Below are 22,117 nucleotides of genomic sequence, written 5' to 3'. Positions count from 1 at the left end.
CCTAGATCTAAATGAATGAAATATTCTTATTAAATACTTTTTTATTTACATAGTTGAATGTGCTGACAACAAAATCACACAAAAATTATCAATGGAAATCAAATTTATCAACCCATGGAGGTCTGGATTTGGAGTCACACTCAAAATTAAAGTGGAAAACCACACTACAGGCTGATCCAACTTTGATGTAATGTCCTTAAAACAAGTCAAAATTAGGCTCAGTAGTGTGTGTGTGGCCTCCACGTGCCTGTATGACCTCCCTACAACGCCTGGTCATGCTCCTGATGAGGTGGCGGATGGTCTCCTGAGGGATCTCCTCCCAGATCTGGACTAAAGCATCCGCCAACTCCTGGACAGTCTGTGGTGCAACGTGGCATTGGTGGATGGAGCGAGACATGATGTCCCAGATGTGCTCAATTGGATTCAGGTCTGGGGAACGGGCGGGCCAGTCCATAGCATCAATGCCTTCCTCTTGCAGGAACTGCTGACACACTCCAGCCACATGAGGTCTAGCATTGTCTTGAGGAACCCAGGGACAACCGCACCAGCATATGGTCTCACAAGGGGTCTGAGGATCTCATCTCGGTACCTAATGGCAGTCAGGCTACCTCTGGCGAACACATGGAGGGCTGTGCGGCGCCACAATGAAATGCCACCCCACACCATGACTGACCCACCGCCAAACCGGTCATGCTGGAGGATGTTGCAGGCAGCAGAACGTTCTCCACGGCGTCTCCAGACTCTGTCACGTCTGTCACGTGCTCAGTGTGAACCTGCTTTCATCTGTGAAGAGCACAGGGCGCCAGTGGCGAATTTGCCAATCTTGGTGTTCTCTGGCAAATGCCAAACGTCCTGCACGGTGTTGGGCTGTAAGCACAACCCCCACCTGTGGATGTCGGGCCCTCATACCACCCTCATGGAGTCTGTTTTTGACCGTTTGAGCAGACACATGCACATTTGTGGCCTGCTGGAGGTCATTTTGCAGGGCTCTGGCAGTGCACCTCCTTGCACAAAGGCGGAGGTAGCGGTCCTGCTGCTGGGTTGTTGCCCTCCTACGGCCTCCTCCACGTCTCCTGATGTACTGGCCTGTCTCCTGGTAGCGTCTCCATGCTCTGGACACTATGCTGACAGACACAGCAAACCTTTTTGCCACAGCTCGCATTGATGTGCCATCCTGGATGAACTGCACTACCTGAGCCACTTGTGTGGGTTGTAGACTCCGTCTCATGCTATCACTAGAGTGAGAGCACCGCCAGCATTCAAAGTGACCAAAACATCAGCCAGGAAGCATAGGAACGGAGAAGTGGTCTGTGGTCACCACCTGCAGAACCATTCCTTTATTGGGGGTGTCTTGCTAATTGCCTATAATTTCCACCTTTATCCTATTCCATTTGCACAACAGCATGTGAAATTTATTGTCAATCAGTGTTGCTTCCTAAGTGGACAGTTTGATTTCACAGAAGTGTGATTGACTTGGAGTTACATTGTGTTGTTTAAGTGTTCCCTTTATTTTTTTGAGCAGTGTATATAGAGTTCAGGCCATACTGCCTCCTCTCTCTTCTCAGTGGTAGATATATATAGAGTTCAGGCCATACTACCTCCTCTCTCTTCTCAGTGGTAGATATATATATATAGAGTTCAGGCCATACTGCCTCCTCTCTCTTCTCAGTGGTAGATATATATATAGAGTTCAGGCCATACTGCCTCCTCTCTCTTCTCAGTGGTAGATATATATAGAGTTCAGGCCATACTGCCTCCTCTCTCTTCTCAGTGGTAGATATATATATAGAGTTCAGGCCATACTGCCTCCTCTCTCTTCTCAGTGGTAGATATATATAGAGTTCAGGCCATACTGCCTCCTCTCTCTTCTCAGTGGTAGATATACATGTGGGTCTTTCTATAAACTAGGGTACCAGTGAGGATTTCCTACACTGGACAACTTGTTACAGCTGTTGATAAGTCATTGCCCCCCCCCCCCCCCCCCCCCCCCCCCCCCATGTAATTACATTAATTAAGCTAGAAGGGTGGAGCGATGGGGGGGGGGGGGTGGGGGTTCATAGCAATATTCAATCATCTTCACGAGTTAATTTAAAACCTGTTTAACCCTTTTATCATGGTTGGTGTCTTGACAGATTTGGCCAAAATCAGGTGACATAAAACATTACTTTTTTGTCCTTCCGTTTATGGCAGTTGTTATATTATGTCATACTGTAAGTCCCCTTATATGACTAGGTTCATAAGTCTCATATATGATTAAATTCATCTTCCAGGGAAAGTCCTGAAATAAAATACTTTGGGAACAAATTTAAAACTTACCTAGAGAAACGCATTCGAGGAGTGAACCTATGGACTATTGAAAAGTGTGTATAAAAACATTGGTGGTTTAATAAGTAGCTAGCACTGTGGTTAGCGCTGGGCCATAGAGACGCTGTGGTTAGCGCTGGGCCATAGAGACGCTGTGGTTAGCGCTGGGCCATAGAGACGCTGTGGTTAGCGCTGGGCCATAGAGACGCTGTGGTTAGCGCTGGGCCATAGAGACACTGTGGTTAGCGCTGGGCCATAGAGACACTGTGGTTAGCGCTGGGCCATAGAGACACTGTGGTTAGCGCTGGGCCATAGAGACACTGTGGTTAGCGCTGGGCCATAGAGACACTGTGGTTAGCGCTGGGCCATAGAGACACTGTGGTTAGCGCTGGGCCATAGAGACGCTGTGGTTAGCGCTGGGCCATAGAGACGCTGTGGTTAGCGCTGGGCCATAGAGACACTGTGGTTAGCGCTGGGCCATAGAGACACTGTGGTTAGCGCTGGGCCATAGAGACACTGTGGTTAGCGCTGGGCCATAGAGACACTGTGGTTAGCGCTGGGCCATAGAGACACTGTGGTTAGCGCTGGGCCATAGAGACACTGTGGTTAGCGCTGGGCCATAGAGACACTGTGGTTAGCGCTGGGCCATAGAGACACTGTGGTTAGCGCTGGGCCATAGAGACACTGTGGTTAGCGCTGGGCCATAGAGACACTGTGGTTAGCGCTGGGCCATAGAGACACTGTGGTTAGCGCTGGGCCATAGAGACACTGTGGTTAGCGCTGGGCCATAGAGACACTGTGGTTAGCGCTGGGCCATAGAGACACTGTGGTTAGCGCTGGGCCATAGAGACACTGTGGTTAGCGCTGGGCCATAGAGACACTGTGGTTAGCGCTGGGCCATAGAGACACTGTGGTTAGCGCTGGGCCATAGAGACACTGTGGTTAGCGCTGGGCCATAGAGACACTGTGGTTAGCGCTGGGCCATAGAGACACTGTGGTTAGCGCTGGGCCATAGAGACACTGTGGTTAGCGCTGGGCCATAGAGACACTGTGGTTAGCGCTGGGCCATAGAGACACTGTGGTTAGCACTGGGCCATAGATATATCTATCCTCCTCAGAGCTGCTGTATACAGTGCTAGGCAGCAGCCCAGAGGATTTCAGGTATCCCTCTTCGTGGGGATGTGATGAGAGCAGAGAACTCTGGGAAGGACGGTTAGATGATCATATATCAAGAACCGCTCCGTCATCACAAGAGCTCACTAGCAGTCCAAAATAACAAATGTCTAACCTTCCCAGGTCGCCTCGGGTGGGCTCTCTGTAGGGCGGGCGTCCTCGAGAGCGGGGCTCAGAAGGAATCGTCCTCTTGTGTCGCATCTTATGAATAACTTGATACAAGTCAATGCTCTCGTCCTGGGGGAACATCAGGCACAGCTGCATCCCACACCCCGGCTCCATTTCCTGCAGGGCCGGAAGAGGAGGAGGAGGGGGGGGGGGGGACAGATTAGTAGATCAACCCATAGAATCTCTGTGAATCAAACTAAGTTAAAGTGAAATAGTTAGTCTGAACTATTCACTCCAACAAAACTATTCCCCTTTTTGGGATGTTAACAGTTAACCGTTAATTGGTTAGCCGCCAGTCACTCTTTAGGGTAATTTGCATGACAGTGAATAGTTAGCGAGACAAGGGATCAAATCAAATCAAATGTATTTATAAAGCCCTTCTTACATCAGCTGATATCTCAAAGTGCTGTACAGAAACCCCCAGCCTAAAACCCCAAACAGCAAGCAATGCAGGTGTAGAAGCACGGTGGCTAGGAAAAACTCCCTAGAAAGGCCAAAACCTAGGAAGAAACCTAGAGAGGAACCAGGCTATGAGGTGTGGCCAGTCCTCTTCTGGCTGTGCCGGGTGGAGATTATAACAGAACATGGCCAAGATGTTCAAATGTTCATAAATGACCAGCATGGTCAAATAATAATAATCACAGTAGTTGTCGAGGGTGCAGCAAGTCAGCACCTCAGGAAGATGGAGAGTATGTTCTCTTTGTTGGATAGTGCTTTCAGAAAGTATTCATACCCCTTGACTTATTCCACTTTTTGTCATGTTATAGCCTGAATTCGAAATGGTTTTAAATAAAAAACATTTTCCCCCTCACCCATCTACACACACACACACACACACACACACACACACACACACACACACACACACACACACACACACACACACACACACACACACACACACACACACACACAACCCCATAACGACAAAGTGAAAACAAGTTTTTAGAAATGTTTGAAAATGTATTTAAAATGAAATACATAAGTATTCACACCACTGAGTCAATACAGTTTCAATGTACCTTTGGCAGTGATTAAAGCAGTGAGTCTTTCTGGGTAAATCTCTTAGAGCTTTGCACTCCTGGATTGGTCAAATGGGTTTCCATGGTGGAGCAGCCGCACACAAGCCTAAGATCACCATGAGCAATGCCAAGCGTCACCTGGAGTGGTGTAAAGCTTGCCGCCATTGGACTCTAGAGCAGTGGAAACACGTTCTCTGGAGTGATGAATCACATTTCACCATCTGGCAGTCCGAGGGTTTGGCGGATGCCAGGAGAATACTAACTGCCCGAATGCCAACTGTAAAGTTTGGTGGAGGGGAAATAATGGTCTGAGGCTGTTTTTTATGGTTTGGCCTAGGCTTTGTAGCAACAGTTTGAGGAAGGCCCTTTCCTGTTTCAGCGTGACAATGCCCCATTGCACAAAGCGAGGTCCATACAGAAATGGTTTGTCAAGATCGGTGTGGAAGAACTTGACTGGCTTACACAGAGCCCTGACCTCAACCCCATCGAACACCTTTGGATAAATTTGAACTCTGACTGCGAGCCAGGCCTAATCGCTCAACAACAGCGTTTGACCTCACTAATGCTCGTAGCTGAATGGAGACCCCACAGAATTGTTTTTATTTAACATTTATTTAAACTTTATTTAACTAGTTAAGAACAAACTCTTATTTACCATCACGGCCTACCCCGGATGGGCTAATTAATTGTGCGCCGCCCTATAGGACTCCCAATCACGGCCGGATGTGATACAGCCTGGATTCGAACCAGGGACTGTCACTGAGATGCGGTGCCTTAGAGATCGCTGCGCCACTCGGGAGCAATGTTCCAACATCTAGTGGAAAGCCTTCCCAGAAGAGTGGAGGCTGTTATAGCAGTAATTTTCCAACATCTAGTGTAAAGCCTTCCCAGAAGAGTGGAGGCTGTTATAGCAGCAAAGGGGGGACCAACTCCATATTAATGCCCATTATTCTGGAAAGAGATGTTCGACGAGCAGCTGTCCACATACTTATGGTCATGTAGTGTATAAAGGAGGTGAATTAGAGAAGGAGACAGATGTGGGGATAAATAGACTGGGGCGGGTTGAACCCATGCCCAGGGGTCCAATACGTGGTTCCGGAGTACACAGCACTGCGACTGGGCCCGACTCTGGCACATGGATAGAATGTATTAATCAAGATGGTTTACCTGTCCGTCTCGGCCGATCTTTACAGGCTTGTGTTCATTCCATGAGTTGGAGAGGTGAGCCGTGTTAGTGAACGGCAACTCCCGTCTGAAAACAAAATGGTTGAGCGTAGGATGCAGAAGTCTTAAAACAAGTCTGGGATGACAAAACCCCAAGGTTAAAAGCTCTTTATATGGACATTATCTATTGAGTTCTCTTATGGTCTAGGACCCCGGGGGGAAATCGTCCCGTAAGTAATTTTGTCTGAAGTTAGATGTGAATTGTAGCTACCGCTATAGAATAACTATCTTCAAAGTAATGACTCGGGACGTCGGGTTTGATATGAAAGCTTCTTTTAGTAATAATACTTGATCACGTTACATTTAACAACTTTAGATTCTACAGAGCAATGCCAGTAAGATGCTAGCGCAAAGGAGCCATCCCAATCACCTGTCAATTGCACTTAATTAACTAGCGTTCGCTCTCTACTTCCTGCCGCAAGGCATTCTGGAACTTGCAGTCAAAAGCGTAATTCAATACTAACCAATACAATTACATATGTAAATAACTGTAAAGAAATATCTTTAGATACAGCTCAATGAATTAACTTAAACATTAACTCTGTAACACATTAAAGTTACAACAACCGCATTTATAAAAGAGACGGTTTAGGCCTTACCTGCAGATCCAGTCGATCTTGAACACCCCACCCAGCATCTTGGCGTTCATCCCAGCGGGCAGGACCCAGTGGATGGGAGACCCTCCGTGATGGGACTCAGAGGACAGCCTGGCAAAACCTGCACACACACACACACACACAGGAGGACACATTCCGTTCACGAGACTTTGTCTCGCCATCTTGCCGCTTTCTGGAGTCAAAAAAGGCGATCAACATTTACACAACATTGGGAAAGCCAACTCCAGTCGTGGGGAGCCTCGACACTTCTGCTGGAGTTGAATACATATACACTGCTCAAAAAAATAAAGGGAACACTTAAACAACACAATGTAACTCCAAGTCAATCACACTTCTGTGAAATCAAACTGTCCACTTAGGAAGCAACACTGATTGACAATAAATTTCACATGCTGTTGTGCAAATGGAATAGACAAAAGGTGGAAATTATAGGCAGAAGTGTGATTGACTTGGAGTTACATTGTGTTGTTTAAGTGTTCCCTTTATTTTTTTGAGCAGTGTATATATGGGGATATTAACCGTATGAACTTCACCTTGGAACTTGCCGCTCTCCTTGACTGAGAAGACCAGGATGACACTGCGAGCGGAACGGAAGGCAGCATTCAGTTTCTTCTCATTAACAGGCAAAGTGGACCACACACCCTGGAAATAACACAGTCAACATCCAACTGCTTGTATTCAACATGGTGAAACATTTTCAGAACAACTTTACATTTGGTACATTTTCTGCAGTTCAAAAAGGCATTTGACAGTGTTTATGTACGGTCTTCCTGAGAGACTACGTCCCCGACTCCGCCCCACGTCTCCCGACCTCCCCAACGCCACCCTACGTCCCCAACGCCACCCTACCTCCCCAACGCCGCCCCACATCCCCCAACGCCGCCCTACGTCCCCAACGCCACCCCCAACGCCGCCCCACCTCCTCCCTACCTCCCCAACGCCGCCCCACCACGTCCCCCAACGCCGCCGCCCCACCACGTCCCCCAACGCCACCGCCCCACAACGCCGCCGCCCCACCACGTCCCCCAACGCCGCCGCCCCACCACGTCCCCCAACGCCGCCGCCCCACCACGTCCCCCAACGCCGCCCCACCACGTCCCCCAACGCCACCCAACCTCCCCAACCCCGCCGTATTCACTATATGATGCACTACTTCTGAGTTAAAGGGATACTGTGAAATTCTGGCATACATTCCCCTGTCCTACTTATAGCATTTGTATGTCTGTGCACTTTAAAAAGGAAGTTCGTAGTAGCTTCACGAGCCAATGCTAACTAGCGTTAGCGCAATGACTGGAAGTCTACAGATACGGTAGCATTGCTAACTTCTGTTATACTGCACACAGAGACATGAAAACGGTATCCACGAGTTTATCGGACTCTGGGGAAGTAGAACAATAGTATACGAACGCCAGAGTTTCCCAGCATCCCTTTAAGATACCTTAGCCAGAGTTTCCCTGCATCCCTTTAAGATACCTTAGCCAGAGTTTCCCAGCATCCCTTTAAGATACCTTAGCCAGAGTTTCCCAGCATCCCTTTAAGATACCTTAGCCAGAGTTTCCCAGCATCCCTTTAAGATACCTTAGCCAGAGTTTCCCAGCATCCCTTTAAGATACCTTAGCCAGAGTTTCCCAGCATCCCTTTAAGATACCTTAGCCTTGGCCAGGGAGACGTTCTCATGGTTGTTGCTCTTGATCATGAAGAAGCGGGCGTCTCGTACGACGTACTTCAGCTTGCTGACCTGGTTCTTGCGGACGGCGCGGACGGACAATGACTTCTCGTGTGTCTTCTCAGATCCTGGAGAACACCACACCGCATTTTTCAAATACATGCAAATAACTTATTCGTAGCACATGCCATGGCTGCAACAACAAAACAAAACAAAAACTCAAGAACAAGAGATAAATCGATACATTGATTCTTCAGTAACGAAAGATATAAAAACGGACAGTGTGCTTTTAAGGATATAACAACTCACGTTCAAATGTTTAAGACGCTAGTGCATCAGTCCCGTGGGAGCCCAAACCGATCCAAAAGGGTGCATTGCCAATAAAACCGATTCCAATGTTATGAATGACCAGTTGACTAATGATTTGTCTTATTCCTCTTATCTGTTGTGTCTGAATTGGTGAGTCCTCTCCTTCAGTCTTATTCCTCTTATCTGTTGTGTCTGAATTGGTGAGTCCTCTCCTTCAGCCTTATTCCTCTTATCTGTTGTGTCTGAATTGGTGAGTCCTATCCTTCAGCCTTATCTGTTGTGTGTGAATTGGTGAGTCCTATCCTTCAGTCTTATCTGTTGTGTGTGAATTGTTGAGTCCTCTCCTTCAGTCTTATCTGTTGTGTGTGAATTGGTGAGTCCTCTCCTTCAGTCTTATCTGTTGTGTGTGAATTGGTGAGTCCTCTCCTTCAGTCTTATTCCTCTTATCTATTGTGTCTGAATTGGTGAGTCCTCTCCTTCAGTCTTATTCCTCTTATCTGTTGTGTCTGAATTGGTGAGTCCTCTCCTTCAGTCTTATTCCTCTTATCTGTTGTGTCTGAATTGGTGAGTCCTCTCCTTCAGTCTTATTCCTCTTATCTGTTGTGTGTGAATTGGTGAGTCCTATCCTTCAGTCTTATTCCTCTTCTGTTGTGTCTGAATTGGTGAGTCCTCTCCTTCAGTCTTATTCCTCTTATCTGTTGTGTCTGAATTGGTGAGTCCTCTCCTTCAGTCTTATTCCTCTTATCTGTTGTGTCTGAATTGGTGAGTCCTCTCCTTCAGTCTTATTCCTCTTATCTGTTGTGTCTGAATTGGTGAGTCCTCTCCTTCAGTCTTATTCCTCTTATCTGTTGTGTCTGAATTGGTGAGTCCTCTCCTTCAGTCTTATTCCTCTTATCTGTTGTGTCTGAATTGGTGAGTCCTCTCCTTCAGCCTTATCAAACTTGTCTGCATGTAACCGAGTATGACACGGACTTAAAAGTCAGATAACTGTCCTACCCGTGTGTAAGACGCAGCTGTTGTAAGACGCCAACGAGAGGTAGACCTACCCTATTCCCTGTTCTAATATTGGTAGGCTACATCTGCATGGGAAATGATAGGCTTTATTCATTGAGGGACAACCAATGTAATTTGCTTGAAATGTAAGAGTTTTTTTAAACCGGCAGAGGTGTGTAGGTTAGCGGAGTGGACAACTCACATCTAACTGCCGATCGGGTCTTTTCCATTAACAGGTTCACCATACTAAATCTTTTTGGTAGTTGTGGTTGAAAACAGTCAGTGCATTGGGTCATTTTGACATCAACAGTGTAAAAAGTATAATTTCATAACTGGGACAGAAATCATTTTTTTGCGAGCTACACTGGTGTTATAGTAGCGTTATATTATTTAATGTCATAGCTATTTTCTAAAAGATAAATATTTACATAATACTAGCTCAAAACATTTAAAAATCTGCTAAACGACAAGTTCATCAGTGGAAAGTGGCGGGAGGGGGGACGGGACAAAACCAACAACCACCCCCGACCCATTCTGACACACAGAGCCACTCGGCCAATCAGCACAGAGCCACTCAGCCAATCAGCACAGAGCCACTCGGCCCAGAGCCACTCGGCCCAGAGCCACTCGGCACAGAGCCACTCGGCACAGAGCCACTCGGCACAGAGCCACTCGGCACAGAGCCACTCGGCACAGAGCCACTCAGCCACTCGGCCCAGAGCCACTCGGCCCAGAGCCACTCGGCCCAGAGCCACTCGGCACAGAGCCACTCGGCACAGAGCCACTCGGCACAGAGCCACTCGGCACAGAGCCACTCAGCCAATCGGCACAGAGCCACTCGGCACAGAGCCACTCGGCACAGAGCCACTCGGCACAGAGCCACTCGGCACAGAGCCACTCGGCACAGAGCCACTCGGCCACTCGGCACAGAGCCACTCGGCCCAGAGCCACTCGGCCCAGAGCCACTCGGCACAGAGCCACTCGGCACAGAGCCACTCGGCCCAGAGCCACTCGGCCCAGAGCCACTCGGCCCAGAGCCACTCGGCACAGAGCCACCCTGTGCCGAGTGGCACAGAGCCACCGAGTGCCGAGTGGCACAGAGCCACCGAGTGCCGAGTGGCACAGAGCCACCGAGTGGCACAGAGCCACCGAGTGCCGAGTGGCACAGAGCCACCGAGTGCCGAGTGGCACAGAGCCGCCGAGTGGCACAGAGCCGCCGAGTGCCGAGTGGCACAGAGCCGCCGAGTGCCGAGTGGCACAGAGCCGCCGAGTGCCGAGTGGCACAGAGCCGCCGAGTGCCGAGTGGCACAGAGCCGCCGAGTGCCGAGTGGCACAGAGCCACCGAGTGCCGAGTGGCACAGAGCCACCGAGTGCCGAGTGGCACAGAGCCACCGAGTGCCGAGTGGCACAGAGCCACCGAGTGCCGAGTGGCACAGAGCCACCGAGTGCCGAGTGGCACAGAGCCACCGAGTGCCGAGTGGCACAGAGCCACTCGGCCAATCAGCACAGAGCCACTCGGCCAATCAGCACAGAGCCACTCGGCCAATCAGCACAGAGCCACTCGGCCAATCAGCACAGAGCCACTCGGCCAATCAGCACAGAGCCACTCAGCTCGGAGCTCGGACAGATCCAGCCCGGCTCCTGAGCTCCATCACTATCAGATATTGAATGGAAAATTAATGTGTAACAATTGTTAGTGCATCAAACGGTATGGATTAGTTTCCGGGTTTTTACTTGGATATCCCCCATATGGCTGATCTACAGATACTCAACACTATCAACTGCAACTCTGTTGATATACAAAATCGCGTTGCTAGGGTTAAGGTTACGGTTCGTTCAAACTGGCATCTACTGAACCATCTATTTGGGAACTGTCCAAATAAAGTGAAGACACGCATTTCAACCCAAATTATCTCAATTCTCTTCTTACTTGACACATCCAGGTAGACAGCAACCCACGGTGAACTTTGTAACAACAGATTATAGGTACAACGGACCGTGCAAAGGCCTGATGCACTTCATGAAGCATTTCGATTAGTAGGAATTGTATGTTTGAATTGGTACTGGTGATCATGGTATTACTACAACAGTGAACTAGGAGGGTGTAAAGTGACCATGCTATTACTACAACAGTGAACTAGGAGGGTGTAAAGTGACCATGCTATTACTACAACAGTGAACTAGGAGGGTGTAAAGTGACCATGCTATTACTACAACAGTGAACTAGGAGGGTGTAAAGTGACCATGCTATTACTACAACAGTGAACTAGGAGGGTGTAAAGTGACCATGCTATTACTACAACAGTGAACTAGGAGGGTGTAAAGTGACCATGCTATTACTACAACAGTGAACTAGGAGGGTGTAAAGTGACCATGCTATTACTACAACAGTGAACTAGGAGGGTGTAAAGTGACCATGCTATTACTACAACAGTGAACTAGGAGGGTGTAAAGTGACCATGCTATTACTACAACAGTGAACTAGGAGGGTGTAAAGTGACCATGCTATTACTACAACAGTGAACTAGGAGGGTGTAAAGTGACCATGCTATTACTACAACAGTGAACTAGGAGGGTGTAAAGTGACCATGCTATTACTACAACAGTGAACTAGGAGGGTGTAAAGTATGGGTGAATAAAAGAGTCTGACAAAGATTGTGGAAAGAAAAGCCAAAGAGTGTGTCCCAATAATCTCTTCTTCCTCCTGAAGTGTGCACTTCTTCACTACTTCCCACAACTGTAACCATTGAATTGGTGTAGGCATAGACTAGAGGGAGTTCTCTGTTATCAGTAATTTCTTTCTTAATCCATGAAGGGAATTGAACAAGTGCACACTTGGGAGGAGGGACAGATAAATTGGGACATAGCGCATGTGAATGTTGAGCAGGTGTGTATTACCTGAAGCGTCAGAGCCAGAGAGAACAGACTCCCCATCAGAGAAGGACACGGACTCAGACTGGGAGTCGCTGACTTCACTGCGAGTGTCGTAATCATTTGCCGCATTCTTGGCTCTCTGATCCACTTCCTGCACCTCATACTCTTCCTCCTCGCCCTCCTCTTCCTCCACGTTGGATCGGTGTCCCTCGGAGGACTCGGCCGTGCTGCCCGTCTCCTGGTCTGATGCCCCCTCTTCTTCTTCTGCTTCCTTAGAGGGGCTGACCCTGCCCTCCTCAATGGGAGGACTCAGCTTCTAGACAACAGAACAGATGGACATCAGTAACCTAACCCTCAGTCTCTACAGAACAGATGGACATCAGCAACCTAACCCTCAGTCTCTACAGAACAGATGGACATCAGTAACCTAACCCTCAGTCTCTACGGAACAGATGGACATCAGCAACCTAACCCTCAGTCTCTACGGAACAGATGGACATCAGTAACCTAACCCTCAGTCTCTACAGAACAGATGGACATCAGTAACCTAACCCTCAGTCTCTACAGAACAGATGGACATCAGTAACCTAACCCTCAGTCTCTACGGAACAGATGGACATCAGTAACCTAACCCTCAGTCTCTACAGAACAGATGGACATCAGTAACCTAACCCTCAGTCTCTACAGAACAGATGGACATCAGTAACCTAACCCTCAGTCTCTACGGAACAGATGGACATCAGTAACCTAACCCTCAGTCTCTACAGAACAGATGGACATCAGTAACCTAACCCTCAGTCTCTACAGAACAGATGGACATCAGTAACCTAACCCTCAGTCTCTACAGAACACAGAGGAAGGACTAGTGTTGCATGGTATACCGAAGCTTCTGTACTTTTTCGATACTAGAACATTAAAAACGGTTCGGTACTCAACTTGTTACTTTCGGTACTTATGTCAAAATGTGTCTCACGTCGTCTACTGATTGAGAGAGGACCAAGTCTGTCAGCACAGCCGATGTCTCCTTATAGCGTGAGGGCACTGACTGCTCCACTTAGTCATACTGGCTCTAGACTGTCCTGAGGAACCACTGGGAGTCTGGACTGAGGAACCACTGGGAGTCTGGACTGAGGAACCACTGGGAGTCTGGACTGAGGAACCACTGGGAGTCTGGACTGAGGAACCACTGGGAGTCTGGACTGTATCATGTTAACTTCTTTATAACATGAGTGGAGCTAACACATTTGAGTAATGGAACACGGCATGAAGAAATGTTGAATCTGTTAATTACTGTTCGCAAAACAATGTTAATTACAGATTAAAACACTTTGAAATGCGAGAAGATACCGGTAGCTTCCAGCTTTGTAGGACAACTTTCCTATAGGCCTATTTTAACACTGAAAAGTTACATACAAGGTTAACATATTACATTTCAAATTATTCATTTAATAAAGACAAACTTTTCAATTTAGCCTTTGGTTTTTATGATGAGCGCCCCATAAAAAAAAAAACTGGTAGCTGACTAGTAGCCTACACGTGTGTAGCCTGTTGGTTATGTTGGCCAATCAAAGCAGCAAAGAGGCTCAACGTGTAGCAAGTGGAGTGAGAGTTCACTAATGGAAGATGGAGTAAAATTACAGAATTAGAAGTTAGCGAAATGAGAAGGATTAGGCTACAACGAGCAACAGAGAGAGAGGCTGTAACTTTCAGGGTGTGGCCAGCCTACTTATCTCTGGTACTTTTCTGGGCGTGGCCAGCCTACTTTTCTGGGCGTGGCCAGCCTACTTTTCTGGGCGTGGCCAGCCTACTTTTCTGGGCGTGGCCAGCCTACTTTTCTGGGCGTGGCCAGCCTACTTTCCCCCAGTAAAATGCAAAAGATTAACTTGAAGCAAAACATAAGGACATGTAGCTGACTCCATTCTTTCTATGATAGGCCTAAACATTATCAATATGATGGCCATGCATCTTGCTTTTTCATTGTAAGCTCATATACTTGTGGCTGTCAGCCAAGTAGCGTTGAACTTCCGTTGTCACCAGATAAAAAGCTATTTTCTACTTGATTTTTGGGACAGAAACAATGTGTGGCTAGTTAAATACTATATATATATATATATATATATATATATATATATATATATATATATATATATATATATATATACCCTGTTCAATGGCCACCCTGGAAGGTTTTCACTTTTGGACAGCAGGTGAGTGCCAATATCTACAAGGTAGAAACAATTCATGCCCACCAGGACCAGAATTGAACAGCCCTGCAGCTATGCTAAAGTAATTTCCCCCCCATGATCCTTAGTAAAGCTGCTCCTACCTCGGTGGTGAGCTCAGGCATGATCCTGTGTCTGTCCGGCTCTCTCCTGCGGCCCAGGGTCTTGTCAGAGTGGGCTGCGTTGTGAGGCTCCCCTCTCTGCGCCCCACCATCTCTCATAGGATGGGTCTTCCTGTCCTCATAGTATCCTTCAGTATCGTACTCAGGGGGGTGCCGTCCCCTCCTGGGGTTGACTGGCTTTGTCCCGCTAGCCCCAGCCGAGGGGGCTGATCTCTTAGTGGCGTGTCTGGTGGTGGTGTGCGCCGTGGGTCGCAGACGCTTCGGCACGTGGTTATCCCCTCGGTTGTTCTTCCTCTTAGACCCTGGAGTGGGGGGGGGGGGGGGGGGGGGGTCATTCATCTTCAAATATTAAAAGGCCAATATTTAACCTGGTCTGTTTAGAGCTCTTGGGTCTGTTTGGGACTGAATCGATACAAGCTGAAAGATCTGGGTTTTCTTAGCGTGTTGCACCCTTATTCAACCGATCCGTTTGTGCTCTTGCCAGCTCCATTGCAAACCGGGATAATTACTATGAGTGGATTTAGCATTGACGGCACAAACAGACACTCGGGCTAACCAATATAGGCTTTTAAAAAAATCGGGCCAATTCTCAGAACCGTGTGGTTAAAAAAAAAGGTACCTTTTTTCTGGTTGACGTGCTGTTCACTCTCAGGGTTATAGAGCTCGTCATCCTGGTCAGGGGCCTCGGTGAGGATGTCATCCAGGACGTTGAGCTCTCCCTCTGGGACGACAGATTCAACCACAGTTAGACATAGCAGATGTTCTATTAAAAACACAGAGTGCACTACCTTTGATCAAGGCCCATAGAGCTCTGGTCAGAACTAGTGCACTACCTTTGATCAAGGCCCATAGAGCTCTGGTCAGAACTAGTGCACTACCTTTGATCAAGGCCCATAGAGCTCTGGTCAGAACTAGTGCACTACCTTTGATCAAGGCCCATAGAGCTCTGGTCAGAACTAGTGCACTACCTTTGATCAAGGCCCATAGAGCTCTGGTCAGAACTAGTGCACTACCTTTGATCAAGGCCCATAGAGCTCTGGTCAGAACTAGTGCACTACCTTTGATCAAGGCCCATAGAGCTCTGGTCAGAACTAGTGCACTACCTTTGATCAAGGCCCTTAGAGCTCTGGTCAGAACTAGTGCACTACCTTTGATCAAGGCCCATAGAGCTCTGGTCAGAACTAGTGCACTACCTTTGATCAAGGCCCATAGAGCTCTGGTCAGAACTAGTGCACTACTTTTGATCAAGGCCCATAGAGCTCTGGTCAGAACTAGTGCACTACCTTTGATCAAGGCCCTTAGAGCTCTGGTCAGAACTAGTGCACTACCTTTGATCAAGGCCCTTAGAGCTCTGGTCAGAACTAGTGCACTACCTTTGATTAAGGCCCATAGAGCTCTGGTCAGAACTAGTGCACTACCGTTGATCAAGGCCCAAAGAGCTCTGGTCAGAACTAGTGCACTACCTTTGATCAAGGCCCATAGAGCTCTGGTCAGAACTAGTGCACTACCTTTGATCAAGGCCCATAGAGCTCTGGTCAGAACTAGTGCACTACCTTTGATCAAGGCCCATAGAGCTCTGGTCAGAACTAGTGCACTACCTTTGATCAAGGCCCATAGAGCTCTGGTCAGAACTAGTGCACTACCTTTGATCAAGGCCCATAGAGCTCTGGTCAGAACTAGTGCACTACCTTTGATCCAGGCCCATAGAGCTCTGGTCAGAACTAGTGCACTACCTTTGATCAAGGCCCATAGAGCTCTGGTCAGAACTAGTGCACTACCTTTGATCAAGGCCCATAGAGCTCTGGTCAGAACTAGTGCACTACCTTTGATCAAGGCCCATAGAGCTCTGGTCAGAACTAGTGCACTACCTTTGATCAAGGCCCATAGAGCTCTGGTCAGAACTAGTGCACTACCTTTGATCAAGGCCCATAGAGCTCTGGTCAGAACTAGTGCACTACCTTTGATCAAGGTCCATAGAGCTCTGGTCAGAACTAGTGCACTACCTTTGATCAAGGCCCATAGAGCTCTGGTCAGAACTAGTGCACTACCTTTGATCAAGGCCCATCAAGGCCCATAGAGCTCTGGTCAGAACTAGTGCACTACCTTTGATCAAGGCCCATAGAGCTCTGGTCAGAACTAGTGCACTACCTTTGATCAAGGCCCATAGAGCTCTGGTCAGAACTAGTGCACTACCTTTGATCAAGGTCCATAGAGCTCTGGTCAGAACTAGTGCACTACCTTTGATCAAGGCCCATAGAGCTCTGGTCAGAACTAGTGCACTACCTTTGATCAAGGCCCATAGAGCTCTGGTCAGAACTAGTGCACTACCTTTGATCAAGGCCCTTAGAGCTCTGGTCAGAACTAGTGCACTACCTTTGATCAAGGCCCATAGAGCTCTGGTCAGAACTAGTGCACTACCTTTGATCAAGGCCCTTAGAGCTCTGGTCAGAACTAGTGCACTACCTTTGATCAAGGCCCTTAGAGCTCTGGTCAGAACTAGTGCACTACCTTTGATCAAGGCCCTTAGAGCTCTGGTCAGAACTAGTGCACTACCTTTGATCAAGGCCCATAGAGCTCTGGTCAGAACTAGTGCACTACCTTTGATCAAGGCCCTTAGAGCTCTGGTCAGAACTAGTGCACTACCTTTGATCAAGGCCCTTAGAGCTCTGGTCAGAACTAGTGCACTACCTTTGATCAAGGCCCTTAGAGCTCTGGTCAGAACTAGTGCACTACCTTTGATCAAGGCCCATAGAGCTCTGGTCAGAACTAGTGCACTATGTTGGGCAGGGCTGACCAATCCAGGTCCTGTAGGGACAAAACACTTCTGGTTTTCAACCTCGCTTTCTAAAAATCAGGGACTAATTCAGACCTGGGACACCAGGTGAGTGCAATTAACTACCAGTAGAAACAAAAACCAGAAGTATTTCGGCCCTCCAGGACCTGGATTGGGCAGCCCTGATTACGGGAACAGGATGCTTTTTGGGACGTAGCCAGCATTAGCGGTTTATAATTAGTAGCATTAGTGTGTGCACCTACGGCCTAGCGAACTGAGCACCTACGGCCTAGCGAACTGAGCACCTACGGCCTAGCGAACTGAGCACCTACGGCCTAGCGAACTGAGCACCTACGGCCTAGCGAACTGAGCACCTACGGCCTAGCGAACTGAGCACCTACGGCCTAGCGAACTGAGCACCTACGGCCTAGCGAACTGAGCACCTACGGCCTAGCGAACTGAGCACCTACGGCCTAGCGAACTGAGCACCTACGGCCTAGCGAACTGATGTTTGGACTGGCCTTGTTGCCTGCGTACAGGGCTAATCAATGGTTATTAGTTATCATCCTCATCATTAAACTAGTTAGAGCCACAGGAGACAAGTCATCCAAGCCTCTAGCCTCGGCTAGAGCTAGGGGGGGGGGTGCACAACTCAGGCAATCGAGTTGCACAGTTCTGCTTGATCTCGGTCCTCGCGGTGCATTCTGGGTACACTCGGACAAGGAGACCTCTCCTTCAAGGAGTCAATTGGGCACTAGCACAAAAAAAACTCTAACTATAGGATTCTCCAGTCATTTCCTGCTGGGATTCGTCTCTCTTCCTGTTATAATATCTTTGCCCATACTGAGACCGGCCACTTGGCTTCCTCTACTCACCATATTTGGTGGGGGGAGTGGAAATTCCAAAATGGATGCTTTAGATTTATACGTCAGGTGGAAACGTTGGTCTCTTTGTTCCATCTGTATCTTGGCTGTACGAACATGGGAAGAAACTGCTTCTCCAATTGAAAGCCCCGGGTCACACTTGTAAGCGATGTCATGGTGACGTTGGCTTACCTAAACTCACGTCGTTCATCTGGCAGCAAACTGCCCACGTCAAATCAAAAAGACATTCCTTAGATATAAAGTTGTTTTTGACAACAACAAAAAAATTAACAGTCTGTCACTTTCACGAGGTTGGAGTAATAACATGTTCGACTAAATAAGAATTTGTTCTTAACTGATTGCCTAGTTAAATTAAATAAATAAAACGACTAGCTTGAAATCTAGGTTGTGCCTATAGATCGAGAAAATTAACCACTAAGGAATAAGAATTCTCATTGCCTTCTCAAATCAGATGTTATTGATCACATACGCATATTTAGCAGATGTTATTGTGGGTGTAGCGAAATGCTTGTGTTTCTAGCTCCAACTGTGCAGTACGGTAATATCTAACAATTCACAACAATACACACACACATCTAAAAAGTAAAATAATGGAATTAATATATATAAATATTAGGACGAGCAATGTCAGTGGCATTGACTAAAATACAGTAGAATAGAATACAGTATATACATATGAGATGAGTAAAGCAGTATGTAAACATTAAAGTGTTCCAGTGATTCCCTGTCTATGTATATAGGTCAGCAGACTCTAAGGTGCAGGGTTGAGTAACCGGGTGGTAGCCGGCTAGTGATGGCTGTCTTGATGGCCTTGAGATAGAAGGTCCCAGCTTTGATGCACCTGTACTGACAACGCTTTCTGGATGATAGCGGGGTGAACAGAAAGGGGGACACCTAGTCAGTTGTCCAACAATGTATTCAACTGAAATGCGTCTTCCGCATTTAACCCTAACCCGTCTGAATCAGAGAGGAGCGGGGGGCTCCCTTAAATCAACATCTTCGGCGCCCGGGGAACAGTGGATTAACTGCCTTGCTCAGGGGCAGAACAACAGATGTTTACCTTGTCAGCTCGGGGGATTCGATCCAGCAACCTTCTGGTTACTGGCCCAACGCTCTAACCACTAGGCTACCAGTCGTGGCTCGGGTGGTTGATGTCCTGATTATTATTTTTTTTCCTTCCTGTGACATCGGGTGCTGTAGGTGTCCTGAACGGCAGGCAGTGTGTCCCCCGGTGATGCATTGGGCTGACCGCACCACCCTCTGGAGGGACCTGCGGTTGCGGGCGGTGCAGGCGGTGCGGGCGGTGCGGTTGCCGTACCAGCCGGTGATGCGGCCCGACAGGATGCTCTCAGGAACAATGGTGGACATTTTGAAGCAAGTGGGGACAGCAGACACTTTGTCTCTGTACTGACATTTTGCCATTTTTAAATGTAACCTTTAACTAGACGAGTCAGTTAAGAATTTGTTCTTATTTACAATGACGGCCTACACCGGGCCAAACCCGGACGACCCTGGGCTTTGTTAAAATCCCCAGCTACAATAAATGCAGCCTCAGGATGTGATTTCTAAACCCTAAACCCCAGCCTGGTCTAGAAGGGTGCAATTGAGGCCTGCATGTGGGCATTCCTGCATTTCTAGGGCGTTCCTGCATGTGGGCGTTCCTGCGTGTGGGCGTTCCTGCGTGTGGGTGTTCCTACGTGTGGGCGTTCCTGCGTGTGGGCGTTCCTGCGTGTGGGCGTTCCTGCATGTGGGCGTTCCTGCTTCTTTATACTTCTACTGTTCCCTTTTTAAGCTAGTACAGGCACTCCAGTAGTACAGTAGGTGCATAATAACGTTGGATGGCAGCCGCCGATAAACCCCACAGAAGGAGCGGGGGCGACAACAGTAGCTAGCTGGCTGTGCACCGGTAGACAGTGTCCTTCGTTCCCAACTGTCTGGTACTGCTTTCCCGCAGTTATGTTAATGACCGCAGGGGCAGGTGGGAGTTTAGGACACTGTGTGCTAGCTTAGCCAGCTAGTCCGGTACACAGCAGGCTGGGGCGACACCAAATCTGTGTCGACCCTGTGTGTTAGCTAACAAGCATGCTAGCTAACATAGGGTGTCCTTAACTACCAAGCTAGCTAGTAGCTAACACACGGTGTTGCTCCAGCCTCCCGCCTGCTGTGCTAGCGGGAGGCAGGGGTGACCGGCAGACAGTGTCCTTTGCCCCCACCTGTCGGGCAACGAGTTCCCCGTAGTTCTCTTGACAGGGGTGATGGGGTTGTTCATGCAGGAACCAATGGGGTGCTCGAGGAGAGGATGTTCACACATTTTAGTCATTTAGCAAACGCTCTCATCCAGAGTGCATACATTTTCACATTTGAACCAATGGGATCGTTGAGGGGGGTGTTAATGAAGGAACCAATGGGATAGTCGAGGGGGGGTGTTAATGAAGGAACCAATGGGATAGTCGAGGGGGTGTTAATGAAGGAACCAATGGGATAGTCGAGGGGGGTGTTAATGAAGGAACCAATGGGATAGTCGAGGGGGGTGTTAATGAAGGAACCAATGATATAGTCGAGGGGGGTGTTAATGAAGGAACCAATGGGATAGTCGAGGGGGTGTTAATGAAGGAACCAATGGGATAGTCGAGGGGGTGTTAATGAAGGAACCAATGGGATAGTCGAGGGGGGTGTTCATGAAGGAACCAATGGGATGCTTGAGGCGGGGGGGTGTTCATGAAGGAACCAATGGGATAGTCGAGGGGGGGTGTTAATGAAGGAACCAATGGGATAGTCGAAGGGGCCCAGAATTGCACACTATTTGGCCTGGTCTGCTTGGCCAACGTTCCCGGAAGTCTCACGCATCTGGTTTTAGAAACTGTGGTAACTGTGGTGCTGTTATCTTTGCTAATTAGCTATAACATTAAGACTAGTATCTAGTAACCAAATTAGTATTATAACTCGCTAACTAGCTATCGAAACGTGGTAACGATAACCTGGCTTTGTGTAAATTAATATTAGCATGTTTAAATGAACTCACTGACTGGCCATTCTAAAAGCCAGTTGGGAGAAACTGGACTAGCTAACGTTCGCGTCGTTGACAAAACTCACTTACGTTATTGTCCCCATGGGGAAATTGTTGTTGCAGTATCATGTAACTTACACGTTTAAAGTGACGTTTAAATACAAAACAAAAATTGACAATACAACTTTTATAACAGTTACATACCATTATATTTTTTTAAAGACTATCCTGCTGGCCTTACTGAGTCTATAGGAAGATTAGCCCGAGCTATTTAGGATGGATATCACACCTGGCACAAAGGATGGTTAGCAAGCTAGCTAACGTTAGAAACGCAGCCAGAGATATGTATATAATGACGAGATGCTCATGTCTCCGCCCTAACAATGTGAGTCATCCCAGAGTCGGGAAGGCGGGCGACAAGTTTAGGTCCAAAAATAAGCCGTAGAAAAGCATTGGACTTATTTTGGCGAGAGTGAAACCTCTCGCTTCGTCTCTTCCTCTGCAAGACCGCTAGTTGCTAACTACTGCGATTAACGCTACGTACCTTTCTCATCTCGTTTGTCGACCGCCATTTTCCGCCCCTTTCCCTGCTTTCCGCTAACCTTTAGAGGACTCGTTTTGCCTTCTCTCACGGTTGCCCGATATCTAACTAAATACGTATTTAGCAAAAATATGTTAAAATTATGCCCCCCACCCTTCAATGTTTACTGAAAGTGGGTCTCATCGTAGCTACTAAAATGGCGGATCCCTCCTTTTTCT

The 22,117-nt window shown here is 48.0% G+C and overlaps 1 protein-coding gene across 2 annotated transcripts in view; it reads right to left on the bottom strand.

Moving 5' to 3' along the window:
- Positions 1–22,117, bottom strand: part of LOC120042617 (YTH domain-containing protein 1-like) — a 44,663-nt gene extending 22,546 nt beyond the window's left edge. For both annotated transcript variants that reach the window (XM_038987432.1, XM_038987433.1), the window contains exons 1-9: positions 21,903–22,117; positions 15,314–15,415; positions 14,677–14,996; positions 12,375–12,666; positions 8,157–8,302; positions 7,042–7,150; positions 6,491–6,608; positions 5,835–5,919; positions 3,593–3,762 (exon numbers count right to left, since the gene is read on the bottom strand). In XM_038987432.1, coding sequence (XP_038843360.1) covers positions 3,593–3,762; positions 5,835–5,919; positions 6,491–6,608; positions 7,042–7,150; positions 8,157–8,302; positions 12,375–12,666; positions 14,677–14,996; positions 15,314–15,415; positions 21,903–21,930 — 1,370 coding nt within the window. In that variant the 5' untranslated portion in view covers positions 21,931–22,117. The remainder of the gene's footprint in view (positions 1–3,592; positions 3,763–5,834; positions 5,920–6,490; positions 6,609–7,041; positions 7,151–8,156; positions 8,303–12,374; positions 12,667–14,676; positions 14,997–15,313; positions 15,416–21,902) is intronic.

Source organism: Salvelinus namaycush, unplaced genomic scaffold (genome assembly GCF_016432855.1).
Source record: "Salvelinus namaycush isolate Seneca unplaced genomic scaffold, SaNama_1.0 Scaffold73, whole genome shotgun sequence".
NCBI lineage: Eukaryota > Metazoa > Chordata > Actinopteri > Salmoniformes > Salmonidae > Salvelinus > Salvelinus namaycush.
This window is presented reverse-complemented; position numbering and strand designations above follow the sequence as displayed.